Below are 14,248 nucleotides of genomic sequence, written 5' to 3' on the forward strand. Positions count from 1 at the left end.
CACCCTCATACACACAACCTTGAAGTTCTTGGTTCCCTTTTTAGTCATTTATTCATCAGCCAAACATTTGCTAAGCACTTCCTCTCCATCATATTGGAGTTCACACCCCCCAACACAGTGCCTAATCTCTCACAAGAAGGCGCACTGAGTATTGCTGTGCTGGGGGTGGCTGACAGATGAGCCTCCAGTAACAATACTAGGTAATAATAAGCTCTGCACCAGAGGACACCAAGGAAGGGAGCCTGCATCCAACAAGGAAATCCTCTAAGAAAATGATCAGAGATGATTTCAAAGATCTGGGTACTAAGATGGTCGCTGCAACGTAGCTTGTCCTAAAACTAAAATCTAAATGTCTTACCCTAAAAAAAACTGTGTGCAGAAGGAGCCCACAGTTGGCAAAGAGCAAGAGCAGGGCATGAGCCACATCTGTTCAATGGAGCGATGCGCAGCCATTAAAAAATCAAGTCAAAGGAAGCTATTTCCTCACACAAATGTTCACTCCATATTGCTAAATGAAAAACAGCTCATTATCATAACTGAATCAGATACCCAGTATGTATAATATACCACTTTTTTAAGGAGACAGACCTCAGCTCCAAAACTCACACAACCCCCCTGCCCCCAGCAGACAGAGAATATTTACTGAGGCTATGTCTGAATAATAGGATTATCTATGGGATTTTTTTTCATTTTGTGTTTTTCTAAGTTTCTATATATAGTATTAATTGTTTAACAAAAATTTAAACCTCCCTCCCCCAAGAAAAATGCTGGAATAAATTTATCTCCTCCCTTAGGAGAATGCCATGAAAGGTTCCAGTGACCAGGTCCACTGCTAGATATGGGTGGTGTTGAAAAGGGTGCAGACATTTCCTTCAGTCCGTGCTGAAGGCTAATAGGGCATGCCCTGATTTCAAGCAGACCTGGCCCAGTGAAGGTTGGCTGAACCTGAATGTGGGCTCCAGGGAGCTGCAGGCTGGAGACACAGTTTCTCATCAGATAGTTATGGGCCCCAGGAGGCTGGAGTTTCCAAATAAGAAAGGTAAAAATAGTCTGAAGGAGGCTCCTAAACCAGATACCCAGACTCAGAACCACCTCTGCCTTTCCTTTCTGCTACCCCCAGTCTGGGCTCCAAATACCATCTGACCTTTTGTTCCACCACATTCCAAGTCCATTTTCTTCTCCTTACCCCAGCCTCCGCATTTTACCCCACTCTGGGGCATCAGATCAACCTTTTTAGAAAGACTCCCATTCAAAATTTTCCATGGCTCCCAAGTAGGGAGCTTATTAAAAATGAAGTCTTCGGCCTCCCCTGGTGGCGCAGGTGGTTGAGTGCTGCACTGTGAAGCTGTCCGCAGCCTCTGCAGCACCAGTTCCATCCTGGCCGGCCAGGGAGGGTCCCACATGGCGCCACAGACCTCTCCTGCCTCGCCCGCTGCTCCTCTCAGTGTATTTCATCAGTGTGCCTGTTCTGTTCCCCCCTCTGTCTCTGGTGAATCCTCTCACCCTCCCGCGCAACTGGCATGTACCCCGGTTCTTATATAAATAAAAAATCTTTAAAAAAAATTAAAAATATGGGAGCATATTTAAAAAAAAAAATGAAGTCTTTCTAGGCCTCCCCTGGTGGCGCAGCTGGGCTGCGAAGCTGCCCGCAGCCCCTGCAGCGCCGGTTCGATCCCGGCCACCAGCGAGGGTCCCACATGGCATGCAGACCTCTCCTGCTGCACCCGCTGCTCCCCTCAGCAGTGTACTTCTGTCCTTCTGCCTGTTCTGCTCCCTGCTCTGGCTCTGGTGAATCCTCTCACCCTCCCGCACTTCTGACTGTACCCAGTGCTTGTATAAATAAATAAATAAACAAATAAATCTTAAAAAAAAAAAAAAAGAAGTCCTTCTGGATTGGGAGGTGGGATGAGAGGGTAGGATAGCTAGACATGTGCATTTTAACTATAGAGCACGGTACCCTCCTAGTAAGTACCTGTCAGAAGCAAAAACATGGAAGAAAGTGCTTCCCCTTCTCATTGACCACTCCATTCCCTGCGTCCCAAAGGCAGTGTCTTCTAGGGGGTCAGTCCGGGTAGACACAGAACCCATGGTCACCCCAGTTAGAAATCAGTACAGTTACATTCAGCTTACTAACCCCAACTTGATTGGAATGCTAAGCACATATTATTTAGAGGGGATAAAACTGTTTTCTTTACTGGTTAACTATCCTGTCACACTCCAGGAAAGTTTAGAATTGAATGTAGAGATAGAGTAAATCAAACTCATTATATTAATGTTCCTGGCCTAAGTTTTGCAATAATCATTGTATACTTGATCTTTAAAAGGAACTATAACACGGGCCTCCCGGTGGCACAGTGGTTGAGCGCTGGGTTGCGAAGCTGCCTGCAGCCTCTGCAGCGCCAGTTCAATCCCCAGCTGCTCCCCGGCCACCAGAGGAGGGTCCCACATGGCGCGCAGACCTCTCCTGCCGCCCGCTGCTCCCCTCAGCAGTGTACTTCGGTCCTTCTGCCTGCTCTGCTCCCTGCTCTGGTTCTGGTGAATTCTCTCACATTCCTGCGCTTCTGGCTGTACCCAGTGCTTGTATAAATAAAATAAATAAATAAATAAATAAATAAATAAATAAAGGAACTATAACACTGAGGGGCCTCCCTGGTGGTGTAAGGGTTAAAGTCTCAGGGCTATCTAGTTATAGCCAGCCACTGCAGCATGAATTCAATGTCCAGTCAGGGAGCTGACTCACATGGCACAGCAGACCTCTCCTGTCTGCCCGCTGCTCCCCTCAGCAGTGTATTTCAGTAGATCTGCCTGTTCTGCTCCCCACTGTCTCTAATGAATCCTCTCACCATGCCCATACCCCAGTTCTTGTATGCACAAATAAATAAATCTAAAAAAAAAAAGGTAACTATAACACTGAAAAGATTTTGACATGTTGAGTATATGACAGAAAAGCAATTCCAATTTAAAATACAAACATTAGGGGCCTCCCTGGTGGCGCAAGGGGTTAAGACGCAACCTATGAAGCTATTTGTAGCCACTGCAGCATGAGTTCGATCCCGCAGCCAGGGAGCAACCCATATGGCACAGCAGACCTCTCCTGACTCGCCCACTGCTCCCCTCAGCAGTGTATTTCTGTCTATCTGCCTGTTCTGTTCTCCACTCTGTCTCTGGTGAATCCTCTCACCCCCCCAACACCTCTGGCCTGTACCCCAGTTCTTGATTCCATAAATAAATAAATCTTTAGGAAAAAATAAATAAAATAAAAATGTTAAAATACATAGTTAGGTAATTGATAAAATATATGTCAGTAATTGTTATTAGACTTGTTATTTTACATTGAGAGGTTAGCAATGACAGAAAACACTGGCTACATATTAGAATCACCTGGGGTGTTGTGAAAACTACTGATAAGGGTGTGTGCATATTCTAATTTTATGTCAGAGATGGAGTCTATTTTTTGTAAGCTCCCTCTACTGAGAACCAGTGACATAAAAGAATTTCATTTAAGTCTATTAAAAGTATTGAGCTGAAAAAAAAAAAAAAGTATTGAGCTGATTACAAGAACTTGAAATTTATTATGTTTGTTAAGTTTAATTTATTGGATTTTTCTAGCAACTGCTTAAATATTTGGGGGAAAATGTTTGTTAGGTTATGTATCTGAAGTACTTAAAAAAGAAAATCAAACATATTAAGTTTATAAATGGAGTTAAATGTTTAAGGGAAGGTAATAAGCTGTAAATAGCACTGAATATTTAAAGAAATTAAGTTTGTTCAACTTGAGTGTAAACATTAATCAAAGAAAAAGCTGAGGCCATTTTTCTAGATTTATGTAGAGAATAACAACTGCTAAACTGAAGTCAAGGACTTAAAGAAATTACGTTTTAAAATTGTTACTCCAAAGATGGAGCTTCCATATGAACCAGCAATTCCACTGCTAGGTATTTACCCAAAGGACACAGAAACATTAATTCAAAAGGGCACCTGCACCCTTATGTTTATAGCAGCACTGTTTACAATAGCTAAGCTATGGAAACAACCCAAATGCCCCAAAATAGGGCCTCCCCGGTGGCGCAGCGGTTGAGTGCTGGGTTGCGAAGCTGCCCGCAGCCTCTGCGGCGCCGGTTCGATCCCCGGCTGCTCCCTGGCCACCGGAGGAGGGTCCCACATGGCGCGCAGACCTCTCCTGCCGCCCGCTGCTCCCCTCAGCAGTGTACTTTGGTCCTTCTGCCTGCTCTGCTCTCCGCTCTGGCTCTGGTGAATTCTCTCACCCTCCCGAGCTTCTGACTGTACCCAGTGCATGTATAAACAGAAAGAAAGAAAGAAAGAAAGAAAGAAAGAAAGAAAGAAAGAAAGAAAGAAAGAAAGAAAGAAAGAAAGAAAGAAAGAAAAAACATGCCTCTATATAAAAAAAAAATAAATAAATAAACAAATGCCCCAAAATAAATGACTGGATCAAGAAGATGTGGTACATATACACAATGGAATATTACTCAGCAATCAAAAAAGATAAATTCATGCCACTTGCAGTAGCATGGATGGAGCTGGAAGGGATCATGCTCAGCGAAATAAGCCAGAAAGAAAGAGAAAAATACCAGATGGTCTCACTCATAGCAGGAACCTAGAAAACCTAAAAAAGGGGTCAGGAAAAAGACTAATTATAATAAAGTAAAAATCAAAATCAACAAGCAACTATAAACCAGAGACACACTACAGGGGGAGAAGGGAGAAGGATCAAAACAGGTGGGTGGGGACCTCCCTGATGGCGCAGGTGGTTGAGCACAGCGCTGTGAAGCTGTCCGCAGCCTCTGCAGTGCTGGTTCGATCCCCGCCAACCTTGGAGCAACCCATGCGGCAAGCAGACATCTCCTGTCTTGCCCACTGGTCCCCTCACCAGTGTATTTCGTTGGTCTGCCTGTTCTGTTCCCCACTCTGTCTCTGGTGAATCCTCTCACCCTCCCGCGCATCTGGCCTGCAGCACAGTTCTTGTATAAATAAGGTAACTCTTAAAAAAAAAAAAAAAAACAGAGGGGTGGGAATTGTGGGGACTATAACCAGGATGAAAATGAATACATTGTGCAAAAATGAAAACTGATCTAAAAAATATATAAAATTAAATTTAAAGAATGAAATTGTTAGTCCAAAATGAGCATTAAAAAGACAAAAAATAGGGCCTCCCCGGTGGCGCAGCGGTTGAGCGCTGGGTTGCGAAGGGGCCCGCAGCCTCTGCAGCGCCGGTTCGATCCCGACTGCTCCCCGGCCACCGGAGGAGGGTCCCACATGGCGCGCAGACCTCTCCTGCCGCCCGCTGCTCCCCTCAGCAGTGTACTTCGGTCCTTCTGCCTGTTCTGCTCCCCGCTCTGGCTCTGGTGAATTCTCTCACCCTCCCGTGCTTCTGACTGTACCCAGTGCATGTATAAACAAAAAAACAAACAAACAAATAAATAAATAAAACATGCCTCTATTAAAAAAAAAAAAAAAGACAAAAAATAAAAACAAGCACACCTTAACTCCCTGTGGTCTTCCTTACCCATCCCACCTCTGAACTTCCCATCAGCCAAATTTGTTGTCAATTATTGGCAAGACAGAGGTATTCCTTCCCAAGAGCCTCATAGCTTCCTGCCCCACTGGGCTGTAGGACGCTTTGCAAACAGTAAATAACAGCAGTAATAATAACTCATCATGGGTGTACAGCAGTTCACATTCTTCCTGCCATTCTCCTAATCAGGCATTATTGTTGCTTGTGAGTCAGAGGCCCATCCAGGCCTGGAATCCAGTCCCTAGTTTTCAATGCTACCTTTATATCAATTTTTCTTATTTGGCTCAGACATCTCTAAACTCCAGATCCAAATCCCTATTTGTCTAAGAAGCAGCTCAAACTTGTTGATTTTAAGTTCTTGAGGTCAAAACTTGAATCCTCTTTTCCTACGACCTACATGCCACTGTCAGGCTGTTCTGTCTGTCCAACCTCCCAAGATACACCCCAAATCTGATCACTATTCTAATCCATGCCTTAATCAAAATTACCATCCCCCCTCAACTTATCCACAATAACTTCCCTTCAGTTTATTCTCCAGAGAAGTCTGAATGATGACATTAGAACATAAATTAGATTAAGTCACATCCCTGCTTAAAACCGTTCAGAGGCTTCCTAATACAATTAGAAAAACAAACAAAAAAGCTAGACTCCTTACTATGGGTCATAAGGCCAGATATGAGCTGAGCAGAGCTCACTTCTTCATAGTCCACTCTACTCTTTTCCCTCAGACGTCCCAGGACTGCAGCAGCCTCATGGCCTTTGCAACATTTTCCTGCTTGACCCACTACTATTCATTCAGTGCTATGGTTGAGTGTCATCCTGGGCACCCTAGCTAATAGCTGAAATAGCACCATCACCCGTCCCTCCATTAACATTACTACTTTGTGGCTACTGCACCTCCCCATCTGGCACACACAGAATGAGCGATCCATGAGAGAGTGACTGGTTCACCGCTGGGTCCCCAGCACACAGTCCAAAGGAGGAGCTCAGAAAACATCTGTTGAATGGCCTGGTGCTCCAAAGCCTTTGTTCTTTCTATCCCCAAGAAGAAATGAGTGTCCTCAGGTCTCTGGGGCCTGGGGCCTCCACTGAGAACCTCGGGGGGAGGGGAGGGGCCAGGGGTGAGGGGAGGGAACCAGAAGCTCGGACCGACCTGCTCCTCCCCTCGAGTCGGGGCTAAGGGGTGCGGTACCCAGGCTTCTACTTTCGCCGAAAGCGCCAACTCTAGGCCAGGATTTAGTACTAAGACCGGCGAGAAAACGAGCGCCCTGGGCGCCCCTCTATTCACTTCCTATCCCGCCACGGGGAAAGCGGACTTAGCAGGAAAAGCCCAAATACTCGGTGAGGGGGAAAGAGACAAGGACTGCCCCTCGACATTCCGCAGAAAGTACCTGGTTTCAAGGGACCAGCCGGCTGCGAGCTCCTCCTCCTGCGCCCTCGCGTCACGCGCTGCTTGCTGGGATTGGTAGTTCTTTCCTTGGTGTCGGGCCACCCTTCCCAGAAGCCATTGGAAATAAAGCGGAGACCGCGCGAGGTGGGGAGGTGGTGAAAGAAGCGCAAGGGCTTCTGGGTTTTGTAGTTCAAAAGAGTCCACCAGCGATAAACGACGGAGGGGAAAGAAACAGGTAATAAATCTTAACAAACTATTTGAGCTGCGCTGATCTGAGTCATGTGAGATTTTTCACCGATGTTAGACCATTATTGTTTTCGTGATTCAAAACCAAGAACTCTGGGATTCAGTGGAACTACAAATCCCACAAAGTACCGCACCTCGAGGACATTTGTAGAGCAAGGTCGACCACTACGCAGGCGCAGAGGTTCGAATTCGGCAGTGGGCAAATATGGCGGGCCCCACGGTTACTGCGAGGCTGTATTCCCTGCTGTTCCGCAGGACCTCCACCTTCGCCCTCACCATCGCTGTGGGTGCCCTGTTCTTCGAGCGCGCCTTCGACCAAGGCGCAGACGCGATCTACGAAAACATCAACCAGGGGGTGAGGGCCTGGGCCATTCCTGACCTTGGGCTCGGCTGAGGGGTGACGGGGAGTGGAGGCGCGGCGGGACTCAGTCTTCCTTTATGAGAAACCTGTTAAATTTTGGGTGTCTCTACACTGCCGTGGAGTGAACCCTAAAACGTTAAATGAAATCATAACAGTCTACTTTGCAGGGGTTGTAAGTATTGCTATCTCCCTCCCTAGGTACCCACTTGTCCATTTGCAGAAGTGAAAATTGAAGCCTAGTTAGCGCTAAGGCCTTGCTGGCCACACTAGCAGTGAGGGCTGGAACCAGGAACAAATACTACGGAGAATATTTGAGAGGGCGACGGTCGTGAAAGGACATCTTAAACACTGTGGCTGGCCTTTTCAGACAGCTCTTTCACTTCCCAAGGCTTCCAACGCAAGAGTGGGGCCTATGAAATCAGAGCTCCTAGATGGGAATACTGAGCCTTGTCACTTAATAACTGTGGCATTAAGTTTGGGCAAATTTCTTAATTTCGCTGAGCTTTTTTATCTGTGAAATAGTTAATAGTAACTACCTCAGGGAATTATTGTGAGGATTATATGATTACAGGCAAGGTGCCTCAGAGCCTAGGTGGTACCTCTCAATAACATTACATTTTTGGGGAGAAAGTGGAGGCATAAGATAGGGAATAATGACACCTCTTAGACTCATTATGTGCTTGGTACTGTGCATGCTCTGTAGCTTTAAATTGTGACTTGTACTGGGGAAGATCTTGTTCAATAGTCCTGTTCCACTGTTGACTTACGCTTTTATTGCAAGACTCTGACTGTACAGACTCAGTAGGCTATGTATGCTACTGCTGTTACTGCCTGTGGCCAGGGCAACTTTCTGCCCTTATGAAGGTACTGCCACTGTTCCCTCTCTCCTACAAGCTGGCTATATTACAAGCTTTTGACCATATTCCTATTGTATGGGAAAGGTATCTGAGTATGCTGTCTTAAGCCACCTACTGTGCTTTTTGGAACAAGAATCCAGGTAGTTCTTTCCCCAAGAATCATGTAGCCGAGGGAATCAAAAATGACTCAGTGTGAAGTATTTGAGGACTATGCACTTAGGACCTCTTGAGTAATACTGCAGTGTTGAGGAATTGAGACAACTTCTAGGCTCTGTTCCTTAATCGTTTTGTGCTTTGGAGCAGTTCCCACAATCTCAATTTTGTATAAAACTAAGATCATCCCACTTCACAGGGTGGTGAGAGCATCAAAGCATTTTATAAATGTTAGTAATATCCGTTTTAAGTCTAGTGTTGCTTCTGCTTTACCCACCACAGCAGTCAGGATTTGGTACGTGTTTTTCTCAAGCTTGTTTTAGAGACCAGGGCAGCAGGAGTAGTTGTAAAATGTAAGAGGTGAGGGCCTCCCTGGAGGCGCAAGTGGTTAGGCACCACACTATGAAGCAATCCGTGGCCTCTGCAGTGCGAGTTCAATCCCCGGCTGGCCAGAGAGAAACCCACATGGCAAAGCAGACCTCTCCTGTCTCACCCGCTGCTCCCCTCAGCACTGTATTTCAGTCAGTCCGCCTATTCTGTTCCCCGCTCTGTCTCTGGTGAATCCGCTCACCCCCTGCATCTCTGGCCTTTACCCCAGCTCTTGTATGCATAAATAAATAAATATTTAAAAAAAAAAAATGTAAGAGATGAAACTGAAAGTTTGTTGCTCTTGTCTTTAAAATGCAGAAGCTGTGGAAACACATCAAGCACAAGTATGAGAACCAGGAATAGTTCCTCGGAAGTCTCCATGCAGGCCAGAAGGACCAGGTCCATTCATCCACTGTTGCCCAGAACCAGGGCCTCAGCTTGAAGATGATGGTTAAGTTATTCCTCATGGCCCATCTTTAACCATTTGCAAGAACTGGCTTCACCTGACAGACTCTTTAACTTCTGCTGTGTTTGAAGTATGTTTAGTTAGAGTCATCAGCAAATAAATGTAAATTGTCCTTAGACCTGCTTCTGCATTGGGTGCTTTGTTGACTGTATGTGACCTTCATTTGTCAGTTATTTAAGACTACTTCAGAGTCCTCTTCAAATACCTACAGGGAAGAGTTTGTTATTTCTCAAATTCTCCCAAAGAATTTGGTTTTTAAAACATGAGCTAGAGTTAGAGATGTTCCTTTATCTGGCTTCTAACTTGCAATTGCATTCCTAAATCACACAGAGAGCTAACTGGCTAGACCTTGTGAAAGCACTGTTGCCTCAGCCTGGGAAAAACCTTGGCCTGGGAGGTCTTGGTCTACTCCCTGTCCCAGAGTCTTGTCTTTGTTCATCCTTTAACTTGCTGAGTGTCTTAGGGTAAGCTGCCACCCAGCTCTAGGCCACAGCCCATCTTCTGATGTTGATAAAGTTGAACCGGAGTGCTGAGTTTAGTTCTTAGTGGGTTTGAATCCTCACACCAGTTCTAGTTGCATGAACCAAGGGTGGGTCATTTGACCTTGCTGAGCTTCAGTTTCAGCTTCAGTTTCCTGGTCTATATGATGGGAGTAATAGTATCCTCTGTATGGGGTTTTTGTGACTATTAAGGAAGTTATTAAACGCAGTTAATATAATTACAGATCCTGACACATGGAGGTAATTGCTGGCAGAGATATGGGGGGAACCCAGAGAACCAGAAGGTTATACCAGAAACCTCTGGAGGGGTTCAACGATCATATTCTGGTCACTCAACAAATGTTTGGGTGGTCATTGAGGCACTGCTATGCCCTGGGCACCTGGTGGTAAACATGGGGCTTGAATTCCTACAGGAGATACTGTAAATATCATTTTATAAAATAGATACAGAGGGCCTCCCCTGATGGCGCAGGCGGTTGAGCACCGCCCTGTGAAGCTGTCCACAGCCACTGCAGCGCCGGTTGGATCCTGGCCAGCGGGTGAGGGTCCCACATGGTAGGGCAGACCTGTCCTGTCTTGCCCACTGCTCCCCTCAGCAGTGTATTTTGTCAGTCTGCCTGTTCTATTCCTCACTCTGTCTCTGGTGAGTCCTCTCCCATGCAACTGGTCTGTACCCCGGTTCTTGTATAAAAAATAAATAAATCTTTAAAAAAAGCATGATAATAAGCCCACTTTCCTATTGTATGGGGTTGAATAGTGTCTCCCCTAAATTCATATCCACAAGACCTCAAAACACGACCTTATTTAGAAATAGGGTCTTTGCTGTTGTAACTAGTTAAATTAAGATGAGGTCATCCAGTGACTGCTGTCCATTTAAGAAGGTCATGTGAGGACACATGGGGAAGAAAGCTGTGTGAATACAGAACCAGAGGTTGGAATTATGCTATTGAAGGCCCAGGAACGGCAGATTGTCAGCAACCACCAGAAATTAGGAGAGCAGCAAGGAAGATTCTTCCCTAAGGATTAAGTGTGGTCCTGCTGAAACTTGGTGTTAGCGCTCTAACCTCCAGAACTTTGAATTGATTTCTGTTGTTTCAGCATTCGGTTTGTGATAATCTGCTAAAGCAGCCGTAGGAAATGAATATACTTACCAACTCTGCCAAGCTAAAGAATATTTCCTGACTTTTTTGAACAAATGGTGCTCTGGTGCTATTGGCAAGAGTGTCAAGTGGTACCATTTTCCTGGGGTGTGTTTTGTACATATGTGTTAAGATAGTGTGCACATCTTCTACTCAATAAATCCCACTTCTGGAAAATTTCCTAAAGACATGCGCATGCCCACAAATGTTCACCGTGGTGTTTATAATATGAGGGAAGATGAAAGCAAGCAAAATATGCAAAATAGGAATTACTATTGGTGTGAACTATGCAGTCATTTAAAACCAGTTTTAACGAGGAGAAAATATCCAAAAAATAAAAAGACCCGACAAATATGGCAAAGTACCAACCTTGCTACTACATGAAGCTGTCTTCCCAATTAATACAAAAAAAGATGAAAAAGGTGAATAACTCAATAAAAGCGGTGACCAATGACAAGACATACAACAGCCACAAACTTGAAAATGTGCCCATTTTCACTAATACAAGATGAAATGCATGTTTTTGCCCATCATATCAACAAGATGGAAAAGATGAGCAGCACCAGTTTTTTGGTGAAGGAGCAGATACTGCTTGTGAGGCCTGGAACAATAGTTTTGGGGGGGGAAGTTCTGTCAAATGTACATTCCCCTTGACACTGAAATTCCACTTCAAGGAAATTAGCCCCAGGATCACCTGTATACACCTACATACCCAAAAGGTCATAGGGGCATTGTTTGGAATTTAAAGAAGAAAGGGAAAAAATGTCCTTCATTGGGGAGTGGTGAACTAGATCCGTTCATACTATGGAAACAATTCACACACAGAAACCTCCATAGACACTGAAAGACTGAGGTGTCTGTGTAGTGGTAAAGAAAAATGGATTATGTGAAAAAGCTGTCAAACCACAACATGGTATGTTTCATTGTTTAGCTTGAGCTCATTTATGTAAATACACATTGTGTATGGAAACACAAAACTGAGGGATGTGCCCTAAACTTCATGGTGGTTTTCTCTAAGGATGGGATTACAAAGAACTTTCATTTTGTGCAGTAGATAATTACCTTTTTTGTTACAACAAGCAGATACTGCTATTCTAATAAAATACTTTATTAAGAAGGCAATTAAGGGCCTCCCTGGTGGCACAGGGATTTAAGTCTCAGTGTATCATGCTATCGCCAGTCATTGCGGCATGAGTTTGCTCCTCAGTCAGGGAGCTAACCTGCATGAACAGCAGACCTCTCCTGTCTCAGCTGCCCCCCTCAGCAGTGTATTTCAGTAGAGCTGCCTGTTCTGCTCCTTCCTCTGTCTCTGGTGAATTCTCTACACCCCAGTTCTTGTATGCATAAATAAATAAAAATAAATCTTTAAAAAAATCAAATAAAAATGATTAAGGTGAATACATGAAACAGTCAAAATTCATAAAGAAAATGGAAAAAATTTTGATAAACATGTATAAGAAGAATATTGGAAATGCTCACACCAAAATGTTAACAGTGGTTAAATTTGGATAAATTGTTTTCTTTTCCCTTGTGTTTTTCTCTGATTTCTTAGTTTTCTGAAGCAAGCATGTGCTTGATAAGGGGACTACCCAGAGAGATGAAAATGTGAGCCCTCAGCCATGGCTCTAAGCCTGGAACCAGACTGCTTGGCAACCCAGAGCTCCCTTCCTGGGGTCCTGATGATGACTGTCTTTGAGTGGCACTGCCAAATGACAACTGGGTCTCCCCACTCAGCTCGCTGGGTGGTTTTCTGCCTCACAGGTAGAGGAAGCAAGGATTAGCACTGTCCTCTGACTGGAACGGAGAAGCTGTTTATTACAGGGAAAGTGTCTTCATTCTCAAGTTCAAACAAGGCATTTCTTGGAGTCAAGAGCTTAGACGGTCTTTAGAATAATAAAGCCCCAAGGATTCCTCACCTGCTCCCCTCCCACAGGTGACAGGAAAACAAAATGCTCGGGTACTCATAAAGCAAGTTCAGAAGTCCTCTGGAATTTGAGAAGTTGGCATCCAGTATAGTTTTTTTTTTTTTTTTTTTAAGATTTATTTATTTATACAAGTACTGGGTATAGTCAGAAGCACGGGAGGGTGAGAGAATTCACCAGAACCAGAGCAGGGAACAGAACAGGAGACTGATGAAATACACTGCTGAGGGGACCAGCGGGCAGCAGGAGAGGTCCGTGTGTCATGTGGGACCCTCGCCGGCAGCCAGGGATTGAACCGGCGCTGCAGAGGCTGCAGGCAGCTTCACAGCCCAGCGCTCAACCGCTGCACCACCAGGGAGGCCCAACCAGTATAGTTCTAAGGAAGCAAATCTGCTCTCTGGACTAAGAGTATTTGAGCTGATATTTTATTCTCCTACCTTCCCTTTTGTATTCAAAAATATCTCTGCAAATGGGAAGAAACCATAAAAGAAAGAAAGAAATTTATTTTCAATAAATTTTTAAATGGTAGAAAATGTACTTTTATTCAACCAATACCTTTTTATTGAGTGCTTACACTGCCCAGCCCTGGTCTAGACCCTGTGCATATAACAGAGAGCGAGGAAGATCATTAACTTCCTGAATCTTACATGGTAGTTGGGACAGGCAGTAAAAAGAAAGTAAATAGACTTTCAGCTCATGTTAAAGGTTGAAACTGGGTAAAACAGAGAGAGTGACTCAGGTTTGAGGAGCAAGACTAGCTGTTCAGGTAGGCAGTCAAGGAAGACTTTTCTTCTTCTTTTGTTTTTTTAAAGATTTATTTATTTATGCTTCCAAGAGCTGGGGCATAGGCCAGAGCTGTGGGGAAGGGGAGTGAGAAGATTCACCAGAGACAGAGTGGGGAGCAGAACAGACGGATCTACCGAAATACACTGCTGAGGGGAGCAGCTGGCGAGACAGGAGAGGTCTGCTGCGCCTGTGGGTCACCTCCCTGGCCGGGGGTCTAACTCATGCTGCAGTGGCTGCTGACAGCTTCATAGTGCTGAGACTTAACCCCTTGCACCACCAGGGAGGCCCTCTTTTTTTTTTTTTTTTAAGATTGATTTATTTATGCATGGAAGACCTGGCATGTAGATCAGAGGTGTGAGAGGATTCACCAGAGACAGAGTGGGGAGCAGAACAGGTGAATTTATTGAAATACACTGCTGAGGGGAGCAGTAGGCAAAACAGCCAGGGTATCTAACTCAGGCCTTGATGGTGACAGCACTGAGACTTAGCCCCATGCCACCAGGGAGGCCCCAGGTCAAGGAAGACT

General features: G+C 44.9%; 2 protein-coding genes across 3 annotated transcripts in view; one reads left to right on the forward strand and one right to left on the reverse strand.

Moving 5' to 3' along the window:
* Positions 1-7,002, reverse strand: part of ZMAT5 (zinc finger matrin-type 5) — a 28,388-nt gene extending 21,386 nt beyond the window's left edge. The window contains exon 1 of one of the 2 annotated variants that reach the window (XM_037510855.2): positions 6,925-7,002. The gene's annotated coding sequence lies outside the window, so the exon portion shown is untranslated. Of the gene's footprint in view, positions 1-6,686; positions 6,889-6,924 lie in introns of those variants that run through there. The other variant, XM_054695240.1, reaches the window with a different exon arrangement.
* A 340-nt stretch (positions 7,003-7,342) lies between these two features.
* LOC119244828 (cytochrome b-c1 complex subunit 9) lies at positions 7,343-9,511 on the forward strand. Its single transcript, XM_037510857.2, has 2 exons — positions 7,343-7,524; positions 9,228-9,511. Exons 1-2 carry the CDS (start codon positions 7,375-7,377, stop codon positions 9,270-9,272), a joined length of 195 nt encoding a protein of 64 aa, XP_037366754.1. The 5' UTR covers positions 7,343-7,374; the 3' UTR covers positions 9,273-9,511.
* Positions 9,512-14,248: the final 4,737 nt, after the last annotated feature.

This window comes from Talpa occidentalis, unplaced genomic scaffold (genome assembly GCF_014898055.3).
Source record: "Talpa occidentalis isolate TD23 unplaced genomic scaffold, MPIMG_talOcc4v2.1 talOcc4.14, whole genome shotgun sequence".
Taxonomy (NCBI): domain Eukaryota; kingdom Metazoa; phylum Chordata; class Mammalia; order Eulipotyphla; family Talpidae; genus Talpa; species Talpa occidentalis.